The following is a 24,629-nucleotide window of genomic DNA, read 5'->3' as shown; positions in this document are numbered from 1 at the left end:
AGCCCACCAGGCTCCTCTGTCCATGGGATTCCCCAGGCGAGAATACTGGAGTGGGTTGCGATTTTCTCCTCCAGGAGACCTTCCCGATCCAGGGATCGAAACCAAGTCTCCTACATTGCAGGCAGATTCTTTACTGTCTGAGCCACCAGGGAAGCCCTAAATCCTACATGGTGGTGCTGGTTTAGTCACTAAGTCATGTCTGACTCTTTCAACCCCACGGACTGTAGCCCACCAGGCCTGGGATTTAGGGCTTCCCTGGTGGCTCAGACCACCTTGAAAGTGAAAGTTGCCCAGCCATGTCCAACTCTTTGCGACCCCATGGACTATACAGTCCATGGAATTCTCCAGGCAAGAATACTGGAGTGGGTTGCCATTTCCTTCTCCAGGGGATTCTCCAGGAATCGAACCAGCGTCTCCTGCATTGCAGGCAGATTCCCACGTGTTCTGTGGCAAAAGGGGGGGAAAAAAAGGAAGGAAAGAAAGAAAGACAGTGGTTATCTCTGGGAGAGGAAGAGGTCTAGATCTGGAAAGGAAGAGACAATGTGAAATTTTATATTCTTCTCTCAACTGGCCACTACAGATGGAGATGCGGAAGAACTGATTTGGGTAAGAATTTTCACCTTTTGTTGGCTCCTGCCAGATTTTTTAAGGATCCTGTCTACAGGTTCTATGTGGGATTTAAAGTAGATAGTATAGCTCCAATATTTACCGGAATTTGGCAAGGTTTTCTTATTAATTTTTGTTTCCCCTTAGCTATTTAAGGGTATACTGTAGCATTTACCAGGAAATCCCAGAGCCTTGTCAACTCTAGGAGAAACCATGTATCAAGACAGGAAGTGGCAGCTGGAGAGCCAGAGAAAAGGGGAAATTCAGTGAGAGGGTTAGAATGAGGAAGAGGAGGGTATGAAGGAGACGGGGTAGGAGCCAGAGGGAAAGAGGAAATGAGTGCAGTGGGGTGAAGGGGGTGAAGAGCCTTCTGATGACTTTTTATATCTTTCAATCATTTATTTGCCTCTGTCAATTTAGAGATTGTTGTCATTCAAGCTAAGTCATGTCCAACTCTTTGCAACCCCATGGACTCTAGCCCGCCAGATTCCTCTGTCCATGGGATTTCCTAGGCAAGAATACTGGAGTGGGTTGCCATTTCCTTCTCCAGAGGATCTTCCTGACCCAGGGATCGAACCCAGGTCTCCTGTGTTGGCAGGAGGATTCTTTATCACTGAACCACCTGGGAAGCCCTTGAATCTTGATTAGGCAAAGTCAGTTGAGATAATCCATCACCTTGCCACAGATCGGCTGATGGGACATGACAGAGTCTGCTTGATGATGGGGTTCCTGACAAGACAGAGATGGGAAGCCCCCTCTTCCAGCTTTGGATGTGGTTGTACGAGGAAATGATGATGGAGCTCTGGCCATCATTGTGCAAACACCAACATACTGAGGACAGCAGGGCAGCAAGGTAGGTCCCCAGTGACTTCTAGGAACTGCTGAATTAATGGCCCCTGGGTATCTCCATCTCCATTCTTTGTTATGTTGTATTATATTAGGTATTCCTTACTGCTCTTGAGAATCCCTTGGACAGCAAGGAGATCAAACCAGTCAGTCCTAAAGGAAATCAACCCTGAATACTCATTGGAAGGACTGATGCTGAAGCTGAAGGTCCCATACTTTGGCCACCTGATGCGAAGAGCCGACTCATTGGAAAAACACCCTGATGCTGGGAAAGACTGAGGGCAGGAGAAGAAGGGGGTGACAGAGGATGAGATGGTTGGATGGCATCACAGATTCAATGGACATGACTTGGGCAAACTCTGGGAGATGGTGAGGGACAGGGGGGCCTGGCGTGCTACAGTCCATGGGGTCGCAGAGTCAGACACAACTTGGCAACTGAACCACAACTGCTCCTACTCTAGCATCTTTGTTTGCCGTTCCTTCTACTGGAATTCCTCCCACTCGCTCTCCAGACCTCTGCATGGCCCTCTCTGTCAGCCCCTTTCAGGTCTTTATTCAGATGACGCTCTAAATCCTCCCTGCATAAAAGTGCACCCCAGAACTTCCCTGGTGGTTCAGTGGCTAAGATTCCGAGCTCCCATTGCAGGGGGCCTGGGTTCCCTAGTCAGGGAACTAGATCCCAAATACTGCAACTATGAGTTAATATGCTGCAACGAAAAGAACCTGTGTGCTCCAAGGAAGACTGAAGATCCTGTGCGCCGCCACTAAGACCCTGCATGGCCAAATCAATAATAAATATAAAATATAAATGCAATTTTTTAGAAAGTGCACCCCTTTGGCAGCATCCCCACTTCTCTTCCCAAACTGTGTTCTCCAGATTACTCATTACGGTCTGGAATATCATGAAGTGAAGTGTTAGTACCTCAGTCTTTGCGACTCCATGGACTGTAGATCACCAGGATCCTCTGTCCATGGGATTTTTCAGGCAGGAATACTGGAGTGGGTTGAGATTTTCTTCTCCAGGGGATCTTCCCGACCCAAGGATCGAATCCGGGTCTCCTGTCTTGCAGGTGGATTCTTTACCATCTGAGCCACCAGGGAAACCCAGATGAGAGGTTTATTATCTTCCTCTCCCATAAAACATGAACTTCCTGAGAGCAGGAGATTTTGTTTACTCAATGTCCCCCATGTCTACAACTGTGCTTGATGTATATAGTGATCAATACATTTTTGTTAAATGAATCGTTTTCGTTCTTCTCATTGGACTTTCTATTACTTTCAGCTGTGAGCAAATGTTCCTGGAATTCTGCCTGCAGTGAGCGCCTCGATTTTATTATACCTCTCTGCTCCGTCCTTTGGATCCAAAGCTTGCTCTAAAATGATGCTGACTCCACATTGAGCATGTGATCTCAAGGCTCCCAGACCTTGTCATCTGAATCCCCAGGGTATAGAGACCACATCGGGGGGCCCACTTGAGGCTGCAGTGTCAGTAAAAGGAAGTCCAAACCACTAGGCACTGTGCAATTCGATTCATTCAGCTTTGGTGACAGCAAGGATCAAACCAGTCAGTCCTAAAGGAAATCCACTCTGAATGTTTATTGGAAGGGATTTGAGCAAACTCTAGGAGATGGTGGAGGACAGGGGAGCCTGGCATGCTGAAGTCCATGGAGTTGCAAAGAATTGGACACGACTTAGCAACTGAACAACAGCACAGCTGAGAGACTGTGCCGGGACTGAAGACGGCCCATGGTGGGGGTGGAATGCGCTGCTCTGAAAGCCTGAGGAGGGGGTGTATTTTGTCCTCAAGCCCCAGGTTGGCTGCCAGGACTTTGCTAGACCCTGAAGAGGGAAAGAGAAGGAGGAGCTATTCTCTAATGTTCTTGAGAAGAGATACAGTCTTGAGTGAGTAGCCAGGTATTGGGAACCTCCTAGTTTTGAGGAAGGATGTTATTCAGTCTTTGGGCCCCCCAGTAGGAAGAAGAATGTGTAACCATGGAAGCATCTCTCATCTGAGGAGGAAAAACAGCCTAGTCTAAGGAAGGAGGCATAGCCTTTGAGGCCCTTGGTGAGAAAGGGGACCAGACTTGAGGAAGCCCTAGTCCGAAAGAGGATTAGCTTTGGGGAATCTCTTAGTCTGAGGGAGGAGGCTCACCCCTGCCTTTTTTACTTTCTCACCGGAAGCTTCCAAACCCCTAGAAATGCCCTAGTAGAGGGGCACCATCTGGCGGAACAAGCAGGGAGGCTTAGAGGAGGGGGTCGGGGGTGCAGGTGGGGTGGCTCAGGAGAGGGTCGCGGTGCCCAGCGCGACGGTCAGCACCGGCAGGGCGAGGCGGAGGCCAAGCGCTGCGCCCGAGTGGCACTTGGGATCCAGGATGGCGCGTTGCCTGGCGTTGCAGACGGGCCGGCCGGCCAGCCGGTGGCCCGGGAGCACCGGGAAACCCTCTTCCTGGCACAGGTCGCGGGTGCCGCAGCCGCGCACGCTCAGGTTCCGGCCGCCTGCGGAGACGAGGGTGGGGACGGGGACGTGAGGCTGCGCCCCGCGAGGGCGCGCGCCTGGCGCACGCACTTCGCCACTGGTATCAGCGCCGCGTCGCTGTCTCCAGACTCCCGGAGTTCCTCCAATGCAACAGACTGCCCGGAAACTCCCTCCAGCCTCGCGGGGTTGCCTTCCTAAAAGGCTCTGTCACGTGGAAACGGGAGCACAGAGCGCGCCAGCCTCGGAGGGAATGGCCGGCCCTCAAGCCCATCTGTGCCCTCCAGGAAAACTTACCCGCAGTGTTCTGAGCCTTGATCTGGAACTGGTCACCACCGTTCCTTTCCTTAATCTTTGTGTGTTACTCATGTGTTACAAGTGTTCTTTCAGTTGTATTCAATATTAATAAAAATTATGACACCTGGAGGCCACTCGGCTTCACACATCCCTCCAACCAGTTTCCCAATTATTTCCTAAGCTCCTCACAGCCCTATATGATTAGTATGACAGGATGTGACGTATTTATATAAAAACGTAAATATGCCAGAGTAACCAGTTTATTAAGGACTTGTGAGAAATTTGAAAGTGAAATAGTCTGGCTTCCCAGGTAGCGCTAGTGGTAAAGAAACCACCTGTCAAGGCACCTGTAGAGGCAAGAGATGAGGGTTTGATCCCTGGGTCGGGAGGATCCCCTGGAGGAGGAAATGGTGACCCACTCCAGTATTCTGGCCTGGAGAATCCCATGGATGGAGGAGCCTGGAGGACTGTGGTCCATAGGGTTGCACAGAGTTGGACTTGACTGAGCAGTAGGTACACACCAGCAGGAAAATACTTAACTACAACTGTTGGTGTTATTTTTAGGTCCTTATCTTTTAGCCATATGTGGAAATGCTGATGGTTGAGTAGTAGGATATCTGCATGTATTCAAAATAACATGGGGCCTGGATAGAGATGAAGCAGGATCGGACATGAGTAGGTAATGATCACAGTTGGGTGATCCACAGGGCTTATTAAACCGTTTACTCTTATATTTGCCTTGGAATTTCTCCATAATACAAAAGTTAAGAAGAAATGTAAGCCTCACAGCACAGTCTGAGTTTATGTCATCTTGCCCTGAACTGGAGTACACTTTCTCAAAGAGCCAAGTTTGTGAGTCATGGTCCCACACCCACCGTCATGCACACCCATCCACACATGTACACACACACACACACCTCAATCCCAGTCCATATGAAGCCCAAGAGACCAGAGAACAAACCACACAAACACACCCAGGCTTCCTGCTCACTGACATATCACCCCTTCTCCAGAAACACCCACACACTTACCCCATTGTGCACAAAAAACTAACTTCCCCAGTTCATCTCTTCCCTGGACAGTGATCGATTAAAGAGCTATTCTGTCCACCTGAGCCTTATTCACATTTAACAATGATAACCACTAACACTGCTGCGGCTGCCACTGCTAAGTCGCTTCAGTCGTATCTGACTCTGTGCGACCCCATAGACGGCAGCCCACCAGGCTCCCCCGTCCCTGGGATCCTCCAGGCAAGAACACTGGAGTGGGTTGCCATTTCCTTCTCCAATGCATGACAGTGAAAAGTGAAAGGGAGGTCGCTCAGTCGTGTCCGACTCTTAGTGACCCCATGGACTGCAGCCCATCAGGCTCCTCTGCCCATGTGATTTTCCAGGCAAGAGTACTGGAGTGGGTTGCCATTGCCTTCTCCGAACCACTAACACTGAATGTCATCAATTCCAAGATGCAAATCCCTATTCCCCAACAGACACACACACACACACACACACACACACACACACACACACACACACACCATTTAGTCACTCAGTTGTGTTGTACTCTTTGCAACCCCATGGACTGTAGCCCACCAGGCTCCTCTGTCCATAGGATTTCCCAGGCAAGAACGCTGGAGTGGGTTGCCATTTCCATCTCCAGGGAATCTTCCCAACCCAGGGATGGAACCTGAGTCTTCTGTCTTAGCAGGCAGATTCTTTACCTCTGAGTACATACACATATTTTTGAATACTTTGGAAGACAGCTGTCTTCCTGTCTTCCCATCACCTTAGATTTGCTGACATGCCATACATAGCCCTTACTATGTTCTAGAATTATGCTCTTCAGTACAGTAGCCGCTAGCTGTATGTGGCTCTTGAGCCCCTGCCATGTGGTTGGTTTGAACTGGGATGGGCTATGAGTGTAAAACCCATGTGAGATTTCAAAGACTTAGTAGGAAAAAAATGAATGTAAGATTTCTCATTTATCATTTCTTATGTCATTTGCATGTTGAAGTGATAACTGTTGGATAAGTTGGGTTAAAAATATATTATTCATTTGGTGGAAACCAACACAATTCTGTAAAGCAATTACCCTTCAATTAAAAAATAAATCAATTTAAAGTTAAAAAAAGAAGCCAGAGGAAAATATATTATTCAATGAATTTCACCTTTTACCTTTTGCAAAAGGCTAGTAAAAAATTTTAATTTGCATATGTGGACATTGTATTTCTTTTGGACAGCACACATCTAGAAGCTTCATGGATTATCTTATTTAATATTCATAACAGATAAGAGACTTTGATTATCCTCTTTCTCAGATGGGGAAATTGAGGCACAGACAAAGAAAGTCCCCTACCCAGAGTCACCCAGCTCATAAGGGCTAGGATTTGAACCCAAGCAGCCTGGCCCCAGAGTCCTGCTTTCTGCCCTCTACTCCATCACCTTTCTCATGAACTCATCTCATCCTCATCAAACCCTGTGAGGTATGTACCGGGGTCCTGTGCTGGCTCCCAGCAGGTATGCTTCTAGCATCCCCACTTATCAGAAGAGAAAAATGAGGCTAAAGGAGATGAAGGTGCTTGGGCCTCACAGGGTCAGTGATGGAACTGGGCCCCCCAAACCCAGGCATGCCTGTATCCAAACCAGTGTGTTCAGACGCACTCATGCACACGTGCATGCACACACACACACACACACATCTTACCTACTTCGGACACCAGATTTACGTGGATACACTCGGTCTCCCTGCTGGGACACTGCATGTAGAAGGAGGGGCTGCAGGGCCCCGAGTGGCCCCCAGGATATGTAGGACACACGAACTTACTCAGGGTGCTTGAGGCTGGCAGGGCGGCTGTAGAGGGGAGAGTGATGGTCAGCCGGGAGGACTCTCAGGACCTTCCAGGGTCCTTCATGTGCTCATAGGCTCTACTACAGGGGGATGACCTTAATGGGATTTCCCAGGGAGCTGCAGTCAAGGTGGCTTAGGGCAACCTGACTGGTAATGAGGATTGAGTGCCTACCCTCCTCAATCCAGGACAAACTCTCCTCCAAAGTCACCCCACCACCTCCTTGGCCTCCCATCTGACCACTCTCTGGTGGCAGCTCACCAAGAGGACCGGGCTCTTGGCAGTTGCCTTGGCAACAGGTGGTGTTGACCCAGAAGCCGAAACCAGTGCTGTAGGTCAAGGCAGAGATGGAGTTTGCAGGTGTGCAATCCTTGGAGGCTACACAGGAACCATTTCTCCAAGCGACAGAGTTAGTTGCGCCTAGGACTGGAAGGATATGGAGGGTGGGTTCATGAGAAGCAAATACGAGCCATCTTCATTTCCCAACTAGGGACTGAACCCACATGTTTACCAGCACCCTCTGCTGTGGAAGTGCTGAGTCCAGATCACTGGACCGCCAGGGAATTCCCCAAATCATTGTTAAGTCATGAAGTCTGTTTTTTTTATCATTGTGGTAAAAAGTATATATATACATAATACAAAGTTTACCTTCTCGGCCAGTTTTAAGCGTGCAGTTCAATAGTGTTCACTATATTACATTGTCGGGTAATAATACATCTCTAGATTTTTTCATTTTGCAGAATTGAATCTATCACGATTCTGCTTTCTTTTTCCCTGATTTTGACCACTCTAGATACCTCAAGTAAATGGAATTATACAGTATTTATCTTCTTGTGTCTGGTGAAGCTTCTATATTTTTAGCTGCTTTGCCATTCAGGAATTCCTATGACACTTGCAGCATCACGTTTTAAACTCCCATCCTCTGTTGCAACCAACCTCTGTCCTTCATAGCCAGGAAAGGGTTACCATGGCTAGAGTTGAAGCAGCAGACACAGGAGGGCAAGGAGAGGTCTTGGATGTCTTCTGTCCCACTTCTGCCCGTCCTCGCCCATCCTGTCCCAGGGGCACTCACCTGTGATGCCCACCGTCTGAAGGCAGTGGTTCCTATCTTCAGTGCAGGGGAGAGGGTTGCAATGGTGGAGGTCTGAGCAGGTGAAGCACGTGGTGACCTTAACCTTGCTGTGGGCCGTGTAGGGACCTGGGGAGAGAGGAAGATGAGCTGGCTGGAGGATACGTGTGTGTGTGTGCACGCGTGTGTGTGTCAGTTTCTGGGCACATAGCTATATGCGTGTGACGGTGCTGTGTGGATGCACTTCTGTGATGAGGCAGTTTGTGTGTATGAGCATCCAGGCCTGTTTCTCTATGCACACGTGGTCATGCGGCTATACATGCATGTGCTGCACTCTGTGTGTTCTGGAATTGTCTGAAGAAGGGTAGGAATGTTTGTGTGTCTGCTTTTGTGAGCTCCTCTGTGTGTGGGTGTCTATGTTGCTGTGGTCGTTTAGTCTCTAAGTCGTGCCTGACATTTTGCGATCCTATGGACTGTAGCCCGCCAGGCTCCTCTGTCCATGGGATTGCCCAGTCAAGAATACAGGAGTGGGTTGCCATTTCCTTCTCCAGGGGGTCTTCCCCACCGAGCAGTCAGACCCACGTCTCCTGCATTGTTAGGCAGATTCTTTACACTGAGCCACCTGGGAAGCCCATGTGTCTGTGTAGGAGGCTGCTCTAGGGAGTCTGTGTTTCCAGCAAGGTTTAGAGTGCTTGGATATACATGTTGGTGCACAGATGTGTATGTTAGCTAAGTGTTTCAGTGTGTGTGTATATTTTGTACTTGTGTGTATTAATATGTGTGTGTTTGTACCTTTCTCTTTCCCAGTCCATGTGCTTGGATCTGACAACCAACAAACATCCGTGTGTGTGTCCCTGCACAGATGTGTCATATATCCACAAGGACTGTACCCACAAAAATTCCATGTCCCATCTCCCAGTTGTCAGTAATCCTAGTTTGCCCTTTTTCTCTTTCCACGTTGTAAATTTTAGCTCTCAAGTCTACCACTTTTTTCTTCATCGTCATCATTCATTTAATCCTCTAATTAGTTTTGAAAAGTAAACTGCCTAACAGCTGGTAATCTGAGATAGTAAAGGTGAGAATGTTCCTGCTTTGCCTGCAAGTTCAGCAAACATATCTTCTTTATCACAGGACTGTCTTTGCTGTGCAGGTTCTAACAAGAGTATTTTCTATGCCCCCAGGACACTGAATCCAGGTTTGAAAATTACCTTTGCTCCTCTGAAATGTCTATAATTCTGCTCCGTTGTCACTTAAAAACCTGTTGCTGGGACTTTGCTGCTGATCCAATGGCTTAGATTCCACTCTCCCAATCCGAGGGGCCTGGGATTTCATCCCTGGTCAGGGAACTAACCCTACATGCTGCAACTAAGACCTGGCACAGCCCAATAAATTAAATAGATATTTTACAAAAAAAAAAAACACACACACACAACTGTTAACGTGGTAAATACTATCTAAATTAACATCTCTCTTTTCTGGAAGACAAAAACTATTGTCAGTGTTCTTTGGTAAGCCAAAAGAAGGCTGTTGTCAAATGCGTCTTCTTTCACAAGCCAGGAAGTGAAGAAAATGTAAAGACCATCAGATTTCTTCTAAACCGAGTTTAGATCTCGAATCTCCTTTACACAACAGGATGTTCTCGTTTTGACGTAGTGCTCCTCTGCAGGCGTGTTTTGGGTGCTGTGATGTAAATGCAGATGGTCTGTGGATGTGGACCAATGGGATTTTCTGCATCCAGGTGTCGGGTGGTGTGAGTGCATCTGTGTGCATCTGTGTGGTGGTGTGTGTGAGCACGCGCCTTCGCACATATGAGTAATTGCATTCTCTGAGAGCTTGATGGTAGGGAGAGGGGATACTTGGGAACACATAAGATCAGAAAGGGCATTAGGGACCCAGAGAGGGCAAAGAGGGTAGAGTCTCAGGAAGTCTGGGTTCAAAGCACCTGGCTGGGTGGTAGGAGTCACATGGCTGCATTCGGGCTTGGTGATGAGACGAAATCCAGACCCTTCCGGGCCCAGCGTGGTGTTCGCTTGCAGGTGGCAGATCTCTGGTGTAGCACAGCCTTTCAGGGTTTGGGGGGTCCCTGTAGAAACAAGATAAAGTTGGCGGGGGAGACTCAGAGCTTGAGCCTTCCCAACTTGATGTCTGTCTTTCTCTGTGTGAAAGTTTCCAGCTCTCTTGATTGTTCTGTATGATTCATTATCAAATCTATCTGGTCATTTCTTACAACCTCTTGTTGCCCACTCATTTGAAGGGTTCTAACTGTATTCATATATGTCACATATAACTACGCTATGTTCTGTGGCTGCTAACTATAATAGCTGAGTTCCTTGTGGGCCCACATCCGTCGTTTGTTGCCACTGCTCTCACTCATGGTGGCTTGTTTCCTTGTGCGTTTCATGGGCTCTGGATTGGGAGCTCACATGGGGTTGATGTCATCCGTGGGAGTCCTGGAGGCTTTTCCCTGGAGAGCATTTGCCTTTGCTTATACTGAGATCAACTGGCCTATGCTTTGTCAGATAAGTCAGATCAGCTGACTCACTGGAAAAGACCCTGATGCTAGGAAAGATTGAGGGCAGGAGGAGAAGAGGAAGACAGGATGAGATGGTTGGATGGCATCATCAACTCAATGGTCATGAGTTTGAGCAAACTCTGGGAAAGAGTGAAGGACAGGGAAGCCTGGTGTGCTGCAGTCCATGGGGTCACACACAGTCAGACAGGACTTAGCAACTGAACAACAAACTACTGAGAGCCAGGGGTTCTACCAACCTGGGATCATTTCAGTTTCCTTCCAAGATCCCTGACTTACATAGGGGTTAAAGAGTCAATTCTCCAACCATGCTGTGGACCCAAGATCTAGTCACTTAAAGCAGGCTTTTTTTTTTTTTTTTTTTTTTGCCCACACTGAGAAGCATGTGGGATCTTAGTTCCCTGACCAGGGATCGAACCCACACCTCCTGCACTGGAAGGTGAGGTCTTAGACATAAGACCACCGAGGAAGTCCCTTAAAGCAGGCTGTTATAAGTATTTGCTCTCAGGGCCACTGTGCGTTACATGTTTACTCACTGATCTTCTGATTTCTGCTCACACTTTAGTTTTCTTTGGGGACCCTTGGAAATCTCCCTCAAGCTCCCAAAATCATGGGGAAACTTTTGTACAGCATCTAGTTCATCTGTAAACAGTGGAACCAAGGGGGATGGGGGGTGGGAGCAATCCATCCTGGAAGCAGGCTAAAAGATTAGAGTGTATTGCCTGCAGAGCAGTTAAAAACAATAAAACCAACTGAAAGTCGGTCTGCTTTTTATTATCATCATATACCAGCATTTCTAAACAGTGGTAGTGATAAATACCTCTCTCCACCGGAGCAGACCACTCCTACCATTCTTGTTCCTCTCACGCCCACCCTCTGAGCATGCCACTGTTTGTAACAGAAAGACCCTGCAGAGGATCTAGTCCACCAGACTGCTAGGAGCAGAAGCCCAGACCACTTCTCTCCTTGACTCTTCACAGGTAATCTAGTCTCTGATCAGTGTGGTTGTGTTCCAAGCCTTTTGTTCAAAAAGCCTCTGCTCCATCCATTTGCAAACACGTGATGATTTAAAAATACACCTGCAGGGATTTCCCTGGCGGTCTGGTGGTTAAGACTCCACCTTTCAACGCAGAGGATGCCATTTAAATCTCCGATGGAGGAGCTAAGATTCCACATGCCTCATTGCCAAAAGACCAACACATAAAACAGAAGAAATATTGTAACAAATTCAATAAAGACTTTTTAAAAAATGGTCCACATTTAAAAAAAAAATCTTCCCTGGGGTAGGAAATGGCAACCCACTCCAGTATTCTTGCTTGGAGAAGCCCATGGACAGAGGAGCCTGGCGGGCTACACAGTCCATAGGGTCGCAAAGAGTCAAACACAACTAAAGCGACTGAGCACGCATATCTAAGGCTTAATAATAATAAACTTATTTTTTTTAATGTGAAAAATAAAATAAAACTACATGTGCACATTCTTTAAGACCAATCGGTGAGGGTCGATACCTCCTCTCCAATGAAACCAGATGGACTTTTGTGATTATTTCGATCAATAAAACATAGACGACATGACAGGCTGTGAATTCCAAGGCTAGGTCATAAGAGACCATGCAGCTGCCACCCTGTTTGCTGGACTACTTGCTCCTGAACTCTTCAACTGCCATGCAAAGATGGTGGCAGCCTTGATGTGAGGAAGCCAAATGAAGAGAAACCACACAGAGAAGCTTTGAGATTACATGGAGAGAGAGGTGGCCAACTAGCCCCAACTGCTGCCTTGTTTGCTGCATTAATCAATGTATTGGAGCTCCAGCCACTGTATAAAAAGCCCCAAGGCAGCCATGCTGTAAGGAAAGCCAATGTAACCAATGTGGAGAGAACACATGGAAAAGCCCAGATTCTACGTGTACGAAATGCTCATTAAGCCCCTAGTTGCCCCTCGGTGTCAGCTCCAGCAGCCCTCTAAGTGTATCTATGTGAGAGAACAGAACTTTCCAGATGAGCTTTTCCTGAATTCCCAACCTACAGAAACCATAAGAGTTAATAAAATGATTGTTTTTTAAGGCACTACAGGTAAGAGACATTTAAGTAGCAATAAATAACCGGAACACACATGCAAATGAACGTCAACACTGATTTGTGCAGACAGCGTGGAGGCCGGCCATGCAACTGACCTCCTGAAGGGAACCCTTACCTCCATGCCATGTCCCACTGAGGGTGAAACACACAGTCTGGTTTCCAGTGCAGTTCATGACCGACAGGGAGTCACACTGAGCCAACTTATTCCCGGGACCGTAATGGCACTGTAGCCCGTTGGGCTGGGCTCTGGGTCTTGCTTCTGGTGGGAGTGGTTGTAATGAGAGTGAGATGGGGCTGAGGGAGACCCCCCTTTCATCCCCCTTTTCCCACCCTCTGTTCTTGCTGCTTCCACCCACCACAATCTTCCTCCAAAGTGAGACCAATCTGGTCTGAGACACCTCCTTCTGGTCCTTGAAGACTGATTCCAAGGAGCAGTGAACAGAATCAAAGGTGGAGTTGGCCCCATGCTGTCCGTTTGTCCTAAGCAAACCTTCATGCTGAAGTCCAAGGGTTCTTTCATTCATTCCACAAACATTTCTTGAGCACCTACCCTGTGCTAGGCCCTGTTTTCAAGACATTGGCCACACGGACAAAAGCCCTCCCTCTAACACCCCAAATTCCAAATGTGATGAAAAGGCGATGCTGTTATTTTAGATCTTAAATATTGTGGGGTTTTACAAAAGGGTAGTTCACCACCATCTGGTTAATTCCAGGTTCTCCACCATCTGATTAGTGTTCAGAGCTTTCTTAGAGATCTGGAACATTGAAGAGGAAGCTATTTAAGCATATTTTTTTTCCTTAGTCAAAACAGCCATAGATTGTTTTAACATGGGTTTATACTGAAACATTGGCAGATACAGAAAAGTAGAGAACTGTGCTGATTAATAGATGGCTTCTCTCTACACGTGGTTATTAAATACTTAAACTGTGGGTGGTTCCCTTTGGGATGTGCTCTGAGTATAAAACACACCCTAGAGGGTGTGTTTTCAGAGGTTTCATTTGGGAAAAGAAAGTAAAAATATCTCATTAATAATTATATATTGATTATCACCATGTTGAAATAATAGCTTGGATATGGTACCTGAAGATCTATTCTTAAAATTAATTTCACCCGCTTCTTCCTACTTTTGAATGTGGCTACTAGAAAAGCTTTCATTCTCTGTGTAGCTCACAGTTTATTTCTACAGACAGCTATGGGCATCTTGCACGTGTGTATGCTAAGTCACTTCAAAGGCCAGTCGTATCTGGCCCTTTGAGACCCCATGGACTGTAGCCCGCCAGGCGTCTCTGTCCATGGGGATTCCCCAGGCAAGAATACTGGAGTGGGTAGCCATGTCCTCCTCCAGGGGGTCTTCCCAACCCAGGGATCAAACCCAGATCTCCCGAATTGCAGGTGAATTCTTTACCACCTGAACCACCAGGGAAGCCCTACCAAGAGACAATTACTCTAGTACCCCTGAAACTAACACAACATTGTAAATTAACTATACTGCAATATAAAATGAAATATAAAAATATTTAAAAATCTTAAAGAGCAATAAAGTAAAAATATGGACTTCTCTGGTGGTCCAGTGGTTAAGACTCCATGCTACCAATGCAGAGGGCGTGGGTTCGATCCCTGGTCAGGGAATTAAGATTCCACATGCCATGTAGTGTGGCCAAAAGATAAAAATTAAATTAAGATTACCAGTAGAAGAATCTGAAAAAGAACAGATATATGTGTTTGTATGACTGAATCACTTTGCTATTCATTTGAGATTAACACAATGTTGTAAATCCAACATAAAATTTAAAAATTTTAAAGGAACAAAAAAATAGGATAAAAATGATCAGTAGAAGAATCTGAAAAAGAATGGATATGTGTATATGCTTATTTTGAAATTTAAAAGAATGAAAAAAATGAGACAATTGCTCCAAGTAGTCTAAAGTAGTCTCTGCAACTTTTCTTTACACATAGGAGCTTTGTTTGATGCAGTTATACTCCTAACTGACAATCTATATGCTGACTAGCATACCCCGCTCTCGGCTCAGACCTGGATGTTGTATTTGGTTGATGTGCACAGTTTAGGAGGAGGGAAGTCCCAGGGGTCTGGACGGATGGCTAGTGGCCCCAAGTGTGGAGCTGTCTATAGAGTCTCCCCACTGGTACACCTGCCAAATTCAAAACTCCTTCTCTGGGAAAAACAGCCAAGCAACAAAAAGTGATCTTTATCACCGTTCAGGGCCAAGTTTGGAAGGAGCCAGCGAGGAGATGCTCACCGTCAAGGTTGAGCAAGTGCAGAGTCAGCACCAGAAAACGAGCATTTCCCCTTAGCCTAGACCGAAGCCCATCACCAATCATGACATATCTTGTTCTGTTTGACTAGACTTCAGGCAACCCCTCTCCTAAGGAGAAAGAAGAGTCTGGAGCTTCTGTTAAGTGCCGCCCCCCACCACAATAACTCCATAAGTACAGCTACAATTTATAGAGTGTCTACTCTGTGTCAGCTTTGCACTCTCTGCAACTCTTGCACAAATTATTGCACACCCATTTTCCAGATGAGAAAACTGAGGTTCTTCTTGTCCCCATCAGCCAAGCAGAGCCAGAGACTAAGGCCAAGTTCCCATGACACCCCACCAGGGTGTGTGATCCCTCGGGCCTGGCCAACAGACCTTGTGGGGTAACACTGCTACAGTTGTCTTCACAACAGGCTGTGCGGATCCAGAGACTCAAGCCAGGACCGTAGGTCAAGGAGTAGACATCTTTTCGACAGTCCCCAGGGGCCACGCAGGACCCATTCTTGATGACAGTCCCATTTGCTGGTGACAGAAATTGAGGATGGGAAGTTAGAGACCTCCCTGCCCCAAAGCCCTCCGGGACCTCTGCCCCCTCTGCAGCAATCCCCACAGATCAGTCTGGGGCTTCAGATGGTGTTGAGACCACCCCCCGCCACCCCCACCTCCCCACTGCCATCCCAGCAGCCCTGAGCTAGCTGAGCTACGAGGTGAAGTTCGAAACCTTCAGTCCCGGGGGGGCTGGTCCAGGCCACTCTCCTCCAACCCCTGCCCACCCACTTTGTCCATCTTCCCTACCCACCCCCGACCCCGGCCGGCCCATCCCCCACCCAGCTGCAACTGGCTAAGCAAGCAGGCGTCCTGGGCCGGAGGACAGGTTTTCTCTATGCAGTTTCCCAGCAAAGGGCAGACTGGACACGTCTTGGTGGTCCCTGTGGGGAGAGAGGGGTGATTATACCCTGAGATTTGAGAAGGAGGGAAGGAGAACTAACACATATACTCATACGCAGACACACAAGTCAAAAATAGAGCTAAGAGGGACTTCCCTGGCGGTCCAGTGACTAAGATTCTGTGCTTTCAATAGAACTAATGGTGGTGGGAGGGCTGCTGGGAGAAGATCAAGGAACATTTTCCTGGTGGTGGGTAAATGGCATTCCAGGTGGGTGAAACATTGCAGGCAAAGGTTGGGAGCTGAAATCAGCATCTCGTCTGTATGTAACTTACCAGTTCTCACCACGGAACTCTTTCTCCAAACATCTCCCCCCTTCCCCGACCAAGTCCAGAACTGAACAGATAAGAGAGTCATTTCCTGAACTTCCCCCTTGAGGTCCAGTGGTTAAGAATCCACCTGTCAATGCAGGGGACATGGGTTCTATCCCTGGTCTGGGAAGATCCCACATGCCGTGGAGCAACTAAGCCCGTGTGCCACAACTATTGAGCCTGTGCTCTAGGGCCGGGGAGCCAAAACTACTGAAGTCCTGACACCCCAGAGCCCGTGCCGCCAAGACCTTGTGGGGTAACACTGCTAGTGCCACCCAAGAGAAGCCACCACAATGAAAAGCCTGCACACCGCAGTATAGCCCCTCTACTCTCCTGCAGCAACCAAAGGCCCCTCCAAAAATAAATAAATCATTTTTCTTTTTTAAAAACAGTGTCATTTCCCTTCATCGGCTGAGGACCACCCTGTCTGTCCAGCAGGTCTTAACCCCCAAGACGTCTCTGAGGCTCTTCCAAGAAATCTCAGGGCTCTAAGACACACACCCTGAAAAGGTGTATGGCTGACCTTGACTCACACCGTCTACTTATAGAAGAGGTAACTGAAACCAGATGGAGTTTGAGTTTTACCCAAGATCACACTGTGAGGTCCTGGGCTGGGTCTTGACTGTTTAGTTCCTATCCTGAGCCAAAGTGAAAGTGTTAGTTGCTCAGTTGTGTCTGACTCTTTGTGACCCCATTCTCCAGGCAAGAATACTGGAGTGGGTTGTCATTTCCTTCTTCAGGGGATCTTCCCGACCCAGGGATCAAACCCTGGTCTCCCACATTGCAGGCAGATTCTTTACCCTCTGAATCACCAGGGAAGATCTCTCCTGAGCCAAAGGTAGCAGAATCATAACCAGAGGGAAGATAGTCAGGTGAGGTAAAGGAATAATAAGTTATTATTAATAACTCACCTTCAGGCAAGGCCACTTATGGCCTGATATTGTTCTAAGTCCTTAAAATCTTTAAACAAAAATTTTTGTAAGTTTAGAATTATGTTTTATTTGGGGCATTCCTGAGGACTTAAACCCAAGATACAGCCTCTTATATAGCTCTGAGGGTCTGTTTCAAAAATGTAAGGGAGGAGTTTTCTGGAATATAGTACAGTATAGGAGTTTTTGCAAAAACAAAAACAAGAAAACAAATAGTTGAACACCAAAAGGTTACTGTTAATTAAAGAAAACCCAGAAGTATCAAGTTATTTAATTTTGCACTTTTCTATCCCCTCTAACACATAAGTTCAGTGAGAGCCCTGCCCCCAAGAGCCCCCTGAGGGCTCTATCATCCTCATTTCACAGATAGGGAAACCAAGGCATAGAGAGGTTAAGTGGCTTGCTCAAGGTCACGCAGCTGAGAAGTGGCAGTGCCAGGATTTGAGCCCAGGCAGCCGGGCTTCAGAACTATGCTCTCAAACACCCCATCCAGCTGCCTCTGCTGAACAAAAAACCAAGATACAAGAAGCTGCCACTCGGACTCCCATCACCCCCTCCCTCTCCGAGGAACCACACACAATGCACCTTACCTTCTGGGACTGCCAGCGCTCCCAGGAGCACTAGAAGTGGGGGGAGCCAGAACATGATCCAGGCTGGAGAGGAGGAAGAAGGACCAAGGTGCCCTGGCCTTTTATTCAAGGGCCTTGTCTAGGGTGTCAGCCCTGGAAGAGGGAGAGCAAATAGGCGGGGTGGATAGAGCCCCACCTGCCAAGCTGGCCACTGGGAGCAGGGCAGGGGCCTAGAGAGCTTGGAGGTGGGGAAACTGAGTCCTGAGGGGCCTGGGGGACAAGCCAGAGGCTATTCAGTGAAGCCAAAGAAGGACAATTGGCCTGTTTTTGTTGTTTTTGTTTTCTTCTTTCCTTTTTCGCCCTTTTTTTCCTCCCTTTTTTTTTTTGTTTGTTTTTTGGGCATGTTGCTGTTATTAATATTATTACTAATAGGTTTGCTGGTCATTTTATAGGAGACATTAACTCACTGGATCCTTCTAATAATCCTACAAGCCATTATCATTAACCCTCGGAAGCATATTCCAAAATATTTGACCAGGGACTCCCTTGGTGGTCCAGCAGTTAAGAATCTACCTGGCAGTTCAGGGGACGCAGGTTCAATCCCTGATCAGGGAACTAAGATCCCACATGCTGAGGAGCCACTGAGCCCACATGCCTCAGCTAAGACCCGACACAGCCAAATAAAAAATAAATAAATATCTTTTTAAAATATTTGACCGTCAGTCAGTACAGGGCAGGCTCTGCAGCAGTAACAGTTCAGCCCCATTACTAGAGTGCTGTTCTGGTCCCCTTCACCAACCTGGTGATTCCGTTTTAGTTAGTAGAACTTGGGGGTGTCTGGGAAGACCCAGACATGCCACGAGTTGGGGAGCAGCCAGGGTCTTGGAAGAGCAGATTTCTATCAACCAAATCTGGTTAAAGTCTCAATATTTTAACAGTTGGTATGGTTGCAATCAGCCCTGAGTTTCCCCATTTTACAGAGAAGGAAACTAGAGCTCAGAACAGTCCAGGCCCTTGTCTGAGGCCACAACGTGAGGATTCTGGCACAACCAGGATTTGAACCCAGGCCCCACTGACTTGGCTCCACCAAGAAGGGAAAGGGAAGACATCGCGCCCCTCCTGACGAGGCCCACATTGCTCTCTTGCCCTCACCTCTGAAGAAAGGCTTGATTTGCACATCTGCTCAATGGGAATAAGATCCATCTCAACCACCCACAAAGGGCCTTATAGTCCCAATGCTTGGAATGTCTCTTCACCAGCTTTGAGTCCCACCTGCCTCTCCTTTGAGAAGTAACTCTGGGACTGCCCCTTCCCTCTCGTTTGGGGCCCCAGTGTGTTGAGCCCTGAGGTCCATTTCTTTCAACTCTGAAATCCTTATGATTTGAAATCAGAATTGATCATCTTCAATGGGCAGTTCCATCCTCCTGCAAGCTCTGAGCTCAGGGGCCTCGGTCATGGACCCCTGCGCTACCCCCAGGATCTATATCTGGTCTTAGGAGACCACAGCTTGGCTGACACTTCCCAGGAAGGAAATAAGTTAGACCCTCAGGGCTCTACCAGTCCCTAAGCAGATAAGAAGAGAGATATATCACTGCCCTGGTGACACTAAACTGGGATCAACCCAGAGCCCTCAGGGAAGGCTCTATTGGCTACATTCCTGTGTGGGTGATGTATACTAGTGATGCTCAAGCTTCAAGGAAACCACACGCGCATGCCAAGGAGGGTGAGCACTGAGGAATCAGAAGGCCAGGATTCAAGTTCCAGTTCTGCCTCCTGAAGCTGGGTGATCTTGGACATTTCACGCACCTGAGTCTCAGTATTCTCATTTGTCAAGGAGCGCACGTAGGAGGACTTATGTCATACGGCTGCCATGAGGATAAAATGAGCTGATGCATCAGAGAAGAACGCTGAGAACAATAGATGCTCGATGGCATCATCATCTCATCATCGTCTCATCATCATCTCCCCATTATAATCGTCATCATCTGGCAGTGGGCCTGGCAAGGCTGGGGTTGGGCTGTCCTCTCGGCTCAGAGGAGAGATCCCAGCAGAGAGAAAGGACCACTCCAAGGTCACTTCACAGGCCTTGCCAGGCTTTCCAGACTCCGGGGCGGGGCCCTCGATCAGGGTATAGAGTCAAGGAGGCCACTTGGGAAGGAACCAGTCCTAAAGAGAAAGGCAGGAGGCTGGGGTGGGGCGGTGTCTCTTCCCACCATGGGATGGGATGCTGTGGCAGAGACGAGTTTGGGGAGGAGGCCACCTCCTTCCCAGGTGGATCCCCAGCCTCTTAGTTCAGGAGAAGTGGGAAGAAGGGAGAACAGTCCCCAGGGAGCCTGGGGTTCTTGGAGGAGGAAGCAGCTCCTGGTGCTTTGTGAGTAGCAGCCAGTCTCCTCAAAGGTTAGCTGATAACTGAGGCTGAGTAAACAGGCCACCTACTGCACAAACACGAGGTTTTCTGAGTAAAGATTGTGAAGGGCAAGGAAATGTCCCTTCCATGCCTCCCTGCCCTTAATTTAAAACCTGGAGGTGGGGGACCTCAGGGCAATTCTCTAATGCATGTCCAAGCAAATATTCACAGGTAGCTGAGTGATAAAGAACCCTCCTGCCAAAGCAGGAGATGCAGAAGATGCAGGTTCAATCCCTGGGTTGGGAAGATGCCCTGGAGGAGGAAATGGCAACCCATTCCAGTATTCTTGCCTGGAAAGCACCACAGAGAGAGAAGCCTGGCAGGCTATAGTCCAGGAGGTCATAAAGAATTGGACACAACTGAGCACGCACCCACCCCCCCCTTTTATAGACAAATAACAGTATATGATACACACAATTCTGCCCCTAGATTTTTCCACCTGACAATCAGGTAACCTGAATTACACAGTTTCCTCTTTCTTTTTCCTGTTGGATAAGTATACCTCTTGTACAGTTTGGTACAAACCTCTAGGACAGTTCACTGAGTAATTACAAACCGCTTCGGTGAAAAACGTAGGTACAGAGTTCTGCGTTTCAGAAGTGGTGAAGTGTTTTTGCAACATCAGGAACGTTTTCTGCATTTGTAAATTTGAGAGCGATTGCAAAATGACCGTCTGTTTACACTCCCGTCAGTAGTGTGGGGAGTGCCTGTTTCCCATAGACTCCCAGCTTTGTGCATCATCCAGGTGTTTTATTTTTGCCTACCTGTAGGAGAAAGGGGTGTGGTAGGACACCATGCTGTATGTGCCCAGTTGCATCGGACTCTTTTGCAGCCCCAGGGACTGTGTGCAGCTCGCCAGGCTCCTCTGTCCATGGGACTCTCCAGGCAAGAATACTGGAGTGGGTTGCCATTTCCTCCTCCAGAGGATGTTCCCTACCCGGGGATTGAACCCACATCTCCTGCATTGGCAGGCAGATTCTTAACCACTGGATTACCAGGGAAGTTTCGCCATTGTGTGTCTTCTTCCATCCTTTCCTAACTTTTTGTCAATTCACAGGAGCTATATCCATGTCCTGTGGCTGCCACAGCAGACTACCACAAACTGTGTGACTTGAAAGAGCAGAAATGTATTATCTTGCAATCTAGAGGCTGGAAGTCCAAAACTGAGGTGTTAACAGGACAGTGCTCTCTCTGCAACCAGTCAGGGGATGCTTTCTTGCCTCCTGGCAGCTTCTAGTGATTTGCTAGAAGTCTTTGGCTGGCAGTTTATAACTCCAATCTCTGCTTTCAGCATCACATGGTCTTCTCCCTGTGTCTTTGTTGTCACATGACCACCTTCTTATAAAGACATCAATCATATTGGATTAGGGGGTCCACCCTACTCTACTACGGGTCTTCTCTGGTGGCTCAGACAGTAAAGAATCTGCCTACAGTGCTGGAGACACACCCCAATGTCATGAAACCAGGGGGAAGTGTGGCAAAGAGGACTGATGGAGGATGGTCTGGAAAGAGGCTAGGGGCTGCCCGCTCCTGGTTCTTGTCCCCCCAGGATAGCATGGTAGTTACCCAAACCCAGTATGGTAGTTGTGAGCGTGAGCTGTAGAGCCTTGGGTCCAAATCCTGACTCTCCACTCTGACCTCATCTTAACTCATTACATCAGCAACAACATCCTTGTTTCCAAATAAGGTCACATTCTGAGTACAGGGAGTTAGAACTTCAGCATATCTTTTTCTTTGTTTGCTTCTTCTTTTTTTTTTTTTTTAATAGGCACACCCTTCAACCCCTGATTGGAACTTTTAATCTATTAGCAATATTAACTCTCAGATCACAATGATTATTTCTGCTACTGTACCTAAGTGGGGAAATGTAAGCTGCTAAGAGCTAGAGGTAGGAAAACCTTTCGTTGCACAAACTCAGCAAATGTTTTTCCTCTGGCTCCCATCCTCTCTCCAGGCCGCCCCAATGTCATGAAACCAGGGGCAAGCGTGGCAAAGAGGACTGATGAAAGATGGTCTGGGAAGAGGCTGGGGGCTCCCAGCCCCTGGTTCTTGTCCCCCCAGGACAGCATGGTAGTTACCCAAACCCAGTATGGTAGTTATGAGCATGAGCCGTAGAGCCTTGGGTCCAAATCCTGACTCTGTACTTACAAGTCATCACAGGCAGGGAACTTAACCTCTTAACCTGCACCCAGTCCCTAAGTCGTGCCCTACTCTTTGCAACCCCACAGACTGTAGCCCACCAGGTGCCTTTGTCCATGGGATTCTCCAGGCAAGAATACTAGAGTGGGTTGCTATTTCCTCTTCCAGGGGATTTTCTCAACCTCCAGGGGATCTAATCCACGTCTCTGTCTCCTGCATTGCCGGTGAGTTTTTTACCACTGAGCCACCTGGGAAGTCCAATAACCTCTGGTATTCATTTGCTATTGTTGCCATAATAAATTACCACCAACTTACTGCTTTAAAGCAAAAGGAATATATTCTCTTACAGCACAGGAGGTTGAAAATCTGAAATGAGTTTTTTTATATGTAATTACACATTTATATATTTATTTATACTTTATATATTTTATTCATGGACTGCGCTGGGTCTTAGTTGCGGCATGCAGGATCTTTCATTGTAGCATACAGGATCTAGTTCCCTGACCAGGGTTGGAAACCGGGCTCCCTGTGCTGGGAGCACAGGCTTAGCCACTGGACCACATGAGAAATCCTTGAAATGAGTCCTAAGGGGTCCAAACCAAGGGGTTAGTAGGATGGTGCTCCCTCCAGAAACTGTAGGGGCTCAGTGATCTCTTTGCCTTTTTTTAGTAGCTAGAGCTGCCCCTCTTCCATTCCTTGGTTTGTGGCCCCTTCCTCCATCTTCAAAGCCAGCAGCAAAACATCTTCTTTCTCTGACCCCAGTTTCCTTCACTCTGTCTGTATTCGCATGCCCACCTGCCTCCCCTCTATATTGACACTTGTGGTTACACGTAGGGCCCACTCAGATCTTCAGGATCAGGGATGTCCCCATCTTAAGCTCCTTGACTTAGTCACATCTGCAGAGACCCTTTGTTCACATGAGGTAACGTCACAGGTTACAGAGCTTAGGACCTGTATCTCTTGGGAGGTCATTGCTCAGCCTAAAGCAAGAGATAGATGCACGCCTCCCTCCTGCCCAGGGTAAAGTGATTGAAGATTCATTCCCTGTGGGCTGAAACTCCAAGAGGAGAATAGCAGGACAATTAAGAGAGGAGGTCAGGCCCTGCCTAGACCACATATTTCTTTTTCTCAAAGTCAGGAGATTGCTCCTTGGAGGCCAAAGGGGAGTTACGATAACAGATATTCTCTACCCATACACATTTTTGGTAGAATTCATCTTGGCTAAGAGATGCGTGTGCACATATGGGAAGATGCTGAGATACATCACCTACGGACTGTGAACCAGGCCAGTCAAAATGATTGGCCAAAGGAAACCCAGAAGAAATGCCCCATGAAAGTAATTCAAACTGCAAGAAGGTGCAACTCAAGAACTCTCTCTCTCAGTCCACCTGCGTGTCTCTCCACACATACTGTACTCTTTTTCCTCTTAATAAATACTTGACCTGCGTCACAACTTTCTGTCTTGGTGGAAATTATTTTCTGCAGAGCCAAAGGGCCAGGGCCCTTGTCACTGGCCACTGGTCTAGTGGCTAGGATCTGGTGCTCTCACCACCGCGACCTGGCCTCAGTCTCTGGCTGGGAACCCAAGCCCCGCTCCAGGCCGTCTCGGGCCGAGGCCACCTGATCAAGCCTACTACACCTCTCTGAACCTTCAGTTTCCTCAACTGTAAAATGGGGGATTGGGAGGATTCACCAGGTTATATAGATAAAGGACTCTGACCACTCCCCTGCATGGCTACAGAGCCCAGTCAAACCGGGAGGTGGAGGTCCTCATTCATGGTGTCCCGCTTTGGGCCTCAATTTCTCTATCTGGAAAAGGGGGGGAAAGGAGTGTGGACTTCAGGGTCTCCCAGCTCTGCCTCTGCCAAGGGTAGGTCCTCCTTTGTCCCTCATTTTTGTAGAGGGAAAGGCGAGGGCCTGAAAGGAGATGTCCCCCATCTGGGAGGTAGCCAGGCCAGGATGGGAAAGCCCATGAGTATTGCCTGTCAGGCCTCCTGGAGTTGGGAAGGTAATAGCTACAGCCCCACCTCCACCATCAGCCCAGGCCAGAGGGGGTCACTTCCTCAGTCAGATGGCAAGAGGCTGAGGGGATTACACACACACACACAGGCAGTGTCTGTCAATCTGTCTCTACTTTTCTCTCTTTGAAGGCAACAGAGGGTCCTTCTAGCTAACTCTGTCCGTTAATCTCTCTCTGCCTCTGTCCTTGGCTCTCAGCTTCGGTCTTCTTTTGCAATGAAAAAATATTTAATTTTGATAAAATGCATATAACATAAAATTTGTCATGTTAAGGGTACTGTTCAGTAGCCT

At 47.9% G+C, this 24,629-nt stretch overlaps 1 protein-coding gene across 1 annotated transcript; it reads right to left on the bottom strand.

Annotated features, from left to right (window-relative positions):
- Nucleotides 1-3,024: 3,024 nt before the first annotated feature.
- Nucleotides 3,025-18,513, bottom strand: LOC109571745 (uncharacterized). The gene is made up of 9 exons (XM_070771181.1): nt 17,795-18,513; nt 15,846-15,947; nt 15,394-15,540; nt 12,857-13,000; nt 10,076-10,216; nt 8,137-8,262; nt 7,326-7,490; nt 6,923-7,069; nt 3,025-3,948 (listed from the first exon to the last, which is right to left on the bottom strand). Exons 1-9 carry the CDS (start codon nt 17,847-17,849, stop codon nt 3,731-3,733), a joined length of 1,245 nt encoding a protein of 414 aa, XP_070627282.1. The 5' UTR covers nt 17,850-18,513; the 3' UTR covers nt 3,025-3,730.
- Nucleotides 18,514-24,629: the final 6,116 nt, after the last annotated feature.

This window comes from Bos indicus, chromosome 18 (genome assembly GCF_029378745.1).
Source record: "Bos indicus isolate NIAB-ARS_2022 breed Sahiwal x Tharparkar chromosome 18, NIAB-ARS_B.indTharparkar_mat_pri_1.0, whole genome shotgun sequence".
In the NCBI taxonomy this organism is placed as follows: domain Eukaryota; kingdom Metazoa; phylum Chordata; class Mammalia; order Artiodactyla; family Bovidae; genus Bos; species Bos indicus.
The sequence above is the reverse complement of the archived record's forward strand: the minus strand, read 5'-3'. Positions and strand labels throughout refer to the sequence as shown.